General features: G+C 40.2%; 1 protein-coding gene across 1 annotated transcript; it reads left to right on the top strand.

Moving 5' to 3' along the window:
• The first annotated feature begins 2,769 nt into the window (after window positions 1-2,769).
• On the top strand, window positions 2,770-3,805 carry LOC140767109 (F-box protein GID2). Its single transcript, XM_073106895.1, has one exon. The coding sequence runs from the start codon at window positions 2,948-2,950 to the stop codon at window positions 3,563-3,565; it is 618 nt and encodes a 205-aa protein (XP_072962996.1). The 5' UTR covers window positions 2,770-2,947; the 3' UTR covers window positions 3,566-3,805.
• The last annotated feature ends 1,025 nt before the right edge of the window (window positions 3,806-4,830 follow it).

Here is a 4,830-nt window from a genome sequence, read left to right as displayed (position 1 = left end):
TTTGCTATTTGTTTTGGTCTTATCTAGCTCGAGCACCCTATTGACCTCTGCATGAACCTTATGTAAGGGCAACCTTATGTGGAAGGCATATGGTGGGCTAGGAATACTTTAAAGGAGGATGTACATACTAAAATCTTCTTGCATGCATATCTACTACAACGTGAACTATGTAGGTGGATGGAACAATGAAGAATTGTCTGGTTCGCATTATCATTGATAGTGGAAGTACTCATAACTTCCTTAATACGGAGATGATATGAAAAATAAGATTTGAAATGGTCATTTGTTTTGAAGCCGACATAGGAGATAGTATGAAACTAAAAGCCGAAGGAATTTATTATAGTGTGACGCTTATAGTCCAATGACATACCCTTATCTTAAATTTGTAACATTGAACCTTTGAGGAGTCGACCTACTACTTGGCATTCAATGGCATCAAGGGCTTGCCAAGGTTTGCTTCAACTTTAGAAATTAATCATGGACTTTCAGAATATTGACAAGAAAGTGCACTTAGAGAGACAATAGCCAGATTCGAGTGCAAGCTTACATTCATTGAATGGTTTACTCAAACTAGGGTATACTGGCTACTTCATGCAAATGATCAAACCCTCAGTAGAGCAATCCATCAATATTACCCATTGATCTAGATTCCCTATTGTAGGAATTCAGTAAGGTGCTTATAGAGCCAAAGGGTTTATTGTTGAACAGATCTAACAATTACAACATTGAGATCATGGCCGGTGTAGGATTGACCGATGTATCACCATACTGCTACCTACACAACTAAAAAGCGGATTAAATTGGAATGAAAATGTTGTCCAGTAGGACCATTTGTCCGAGTCAAAGTGTATAGTCATCTAAGTCAAAATATGAAAGAAGGATGAGATTTAACAATTTTTTGTAGACTACCGAGCAATAAATATCATCATCATCAAAAAGTGATATTCCATCCTAATAATAGAGGAGTTGTTCGATGAGTTATCAAGAGCGGCCTAGTTCTCCAAGTTTAGATTTAATGGTAAGATACCATCAAATCCGGGTGCACCTGCTGAATGTACACAAAATAGCTTTTTACACACACAATATACTATAAATTCTTGGTGATGTCGTTCGGCCTCACCAATGAACTAGCAATCTTTCACTTATAAACGATATCTTCAAGCCCTTATTGTATTTAGTATGTTTTGATGATATCTTTGTATAAAGTTTTACATAAAAGGGCCACTTAAAATATTAGGGGTGGTGTTATCGGTCCCGCCAACACCATCTACATGTGAAGATGTCCAAGTGCCTTTAATAGCAAAATGTAGATTATCTTAAACATATTATTTCAGCCATAGGATTTGAGGACCTCGAGAAAATCATGAACTTGATGAGATGGCCGCTGCTCATGAATCTGAAGAAGCGACATGATTTCCGTATAGGTTACTATCATCGATTTATAAAAGGGTATGGTAAGATTGCTGCCCCATTAAAATCCTTACTAAAGAAGGGTGAGGGTGATGGACGGATAAGACACATGTTGCATTTGGGAAGCTGAAGGCTGCCATGACCTCCTATCCCATTTTAGAGCTACCTAATTTTTTGAAGGCACTCATGATTAAGTGTGATGCTTCAAGGGTTGGCATTAGGTTATGCTTAAGCAAGAAGGTTGACGCGTGGGTTACCTTTGTAAAGCTCTCTCACCCAAATCTTAGCAACTATCTATATATAAGCGAAAGATGTTGATCGAATAATGTAAAACAAATGTTTAGATCAGTGACTTTGTGAAATTTTTATATTCAAGCTTTATTCAGATATAAATACTACATAGGGTAGAAGGGAGTTACAATTTGAGGAAGAGCTGATGGCTAGTTTAGATATGTTTTTATATTTGTTTCTTATTTGGGTTATGAATCTATTATTTATTTCTCTATAAATAGGTTCCTATTGCTTGTATTTTGTGCATGCATATGAATTAAATTTATCTTTCTTAATATTTTTCACTATTGTCTAGTAAATACTTCTCACCCTTTCACTAGGACTGTGTTCTGTCTCATCGTGTGCAACCCTACTAGAGCCATTACCTATGTTCCGTCATCACCTACATCAATCCTAGCCCTAATAATCTAGCACATCTAAACCTTAGATCAGCCAATTGTCAAGTTATGCCTTACACGACCTTTCATTTAGTCCAAATACCACCCATGACTCCTTACAATCTATAAAATCTCACCTAAAGTCTCAGTTGCAATAACCCTCTAAATAAGCCTGATCGAGCACTTCAACCTGCTAAGGTACGCAACCAAAAATCCCCAACTATTCTGCTTCCAAAAACTTGCAAGCAAAAATACAGACTATTTGAACACGTTTCGTATCTGTCTTAATCGGTGCGCACTGCTTCTAGAGGAACAACGAGGACCTCTTTTATTATCTAGGGCCAACTAGTTTATTGAGTAATTGTTACAATTTAGTTTGGACTATACTAAGTTAAAATTTGGGCCGAAATTACATTTTAACCTACGTAATTAAGCATATTTTAAACATTTTGTCGAACAAGAGTGGCAGGTGTGTAAATTTAACAGCTTGGAATACCGTATATGTAAAAGACAAATCTACTCTGAATCGCATTAATCTCATCCGGTTTGTCATCGAGCCAAAGGCCAAATGTCAGGCCTCTGTCGTAATTTTTCTTTATTCCGGCCCCCATTCCAGGGACACCCCAACCCAAGTCCCACCCCAAAAGAAAGCAAACAAACAAAAGAACCACTCGATCGTCTACCTCCCAAAAGACAGGAAGTATTTTCTACATCATCTTTAAGCCAAGCAAAACATGACAAGTTTCACTAATATCTAATTTCCTACATCCTAAAATGCAGGCCATCCAGTATCTATGGCAACACCCCGTTAAAAGCAATTGGGCAATAGAGGAAGACGGAACAAATCTCACCAAATTCTAGATCGAGACATGAAGCGGCGTCCATCCGACGAATCAAGCGGCGGAAACGACCCGATTGCTCACGAGGATCCGTCCGGCGACCGCGCCAAGAAGCCAAGGAGCAACACCGCTGGAGAAGAAGAAGAAGCCGACGCAGCGGTGACGCCGCCGCCCCCCGATCTTGGAGAAGATCTAGTATTTGAGGTCCTGAAGCGCGCGGACGCCCGCACGCTGGCGGCGGCGGCGTGCGTGAGCCATCGGTGGCGGCGGCTAGCTGAGGACGAGCGGCTTTGGGAGGCCGTCTGCGTCCGCCACTGGGCCAACATCGGATGCGGCGGCCAGCAGCTGCGCGCCGTCGTCCTTGCCCTGGGCGGCTTCCGCCGCCTCCACTCTCTGTACCTTCTTCCTCTCCTCTCCCCCCCCTCCTCCTCCTCCTCCTCCTCCTCCTCCTCCTCCTCCTCCTCTTCTGGCGCCTCGGCCGCCGGAGCTGCCTCCTCGTCAGCAGCTCCGCTGCAGAGGAGGGCGGCGCGTCTACCGGCGCGGTGGGGGAAGGACGAGGTCCAGCTCTCGCTTTCCCTTCTCTCCATCGGATTCTTCGAGAAAATGAATGGATTTAACTACAAGCCACGAGGCGGTGGATGTGGATGAAACGGAGAAGAGATCGTATTCGGTCACCGCCTTCTTCTTGTTGCTTCTATTTGGTTTTCTACTTTAATTTTACCTTTTTAGGTTTTAATCAGAGATAGGATCCGAGTTATTGGATTCTTGTACTCTTTTGTAATTTTTCTGTTACCTTGTTGTAATTTCGATCCATATAGATCTATGTCACCTATTCTGTAATGATATTTAAACGAATATAGAATTTGATGATCAGGGGTTTTCAGGGGAGAGGTCGGCAAGTGGGGAAAGTGTGACTAGTTTAGCATTATTGGGGAGAAAGTGGGCAAAGGGAAAGTGGAAGTTGTAGGTGAGTTAAAAGAGGGGTCTACCTCCGCTCTCTTTTGGACATGGGAAGTGGTTCCGTTTCCGCCAGTAGCGTTGGAGTCATCTGAGTGTGAGGACAAAGAGAAGTTTGACAAGTAGGGCTGTCATAACAAAACAGAAATTACATTTTACTCTTAAGCCGTATTGCCTAAATTTATTTATCTTACTGTAGTTTTATTTGTATCATTTTATCTATATATTCTAGACAAAAATATTATTATTCTTATTTTGTTTTATTTAATTAAATTATATGTCAAATTTAAAAGTACTTATTAGGGATGAAGATGTAGATGATTGGATAATATTGATCTAATTTCAAATCTAGGAAGTTAGTTTCTTGTAGCCAATCTAATTAATTAGTTGCACAAAGCTTTGTTGCTGCTGTTGTTCTTTTCTTGCTGGATGGAAGATAAGTTCTTTGTATATTTTTCTTAAAAGGAAAATTTTCATTAATCAACTGATACACTTAGTTAGGATTTTATCTAATTAGTTAAATCCAGCTCTGCGCAGTTTCGAAAAAATATTTGTAAAATATTCGACACATATCCAAATAATATCAAACCAGTTGGATAAGGTCCAAAACCTCTAGATCTATAATTTTGATATTCATGACTTCTCCAGATTCGGAATATATCTATAACAAAACGAAAGCTTAATCCAAAAGGTATTTGGAGAAGATAAGGAATACTGGTTTAGTTGGTTTGTTAGGGTTTCATATTGTTTTAGGACTTGTTGGCTACCCGATGGCACCCAACTTTATATTGTTGTTAAATTATTGATTTCTTGCCTCCTATCTTCTCTCTAGACTTCTCTTTCCTCCCTCTTCACCATCCTTTCACCTCTACCGCAAGGTTTCTTTCCGCTTCTAATCTCTCTCGTCTGTCGAGTCATCCCTCTTCTTTGGGATCTCAACCACTTCATTCCCTTCA

The sequence above is a fragment of the Typha angustifolia genome, chromosome 9 (genome assembly GCF_048772165.1).
Source record: "Typha angustifolia cultivar Huaian chromosome 9, ASM4877216v1, whole genome shotgun sequence".
Classification (NCBI taxonomy): Eukaryota; Viridiplantae; Streptophyta; class Magnoliopsida; order Poales; family Typhaceae; genus Typha; species Typha angustifolia.
The sequence above is the reverse complement of the archived record's forward strand: the minus strand, read 5'-3'. Positions and strand labels throughout refer to the sequence as shown.

Excerpts from the sequence above, each read along its gene's own strand:
- LOC140767109 (XM_073106895.1), top strand. The coding sequence starts at position 2,948 with ATGAAGCGGCGTCCATCCGACGAATCAAGCGGCGGAAACGACCCGATT.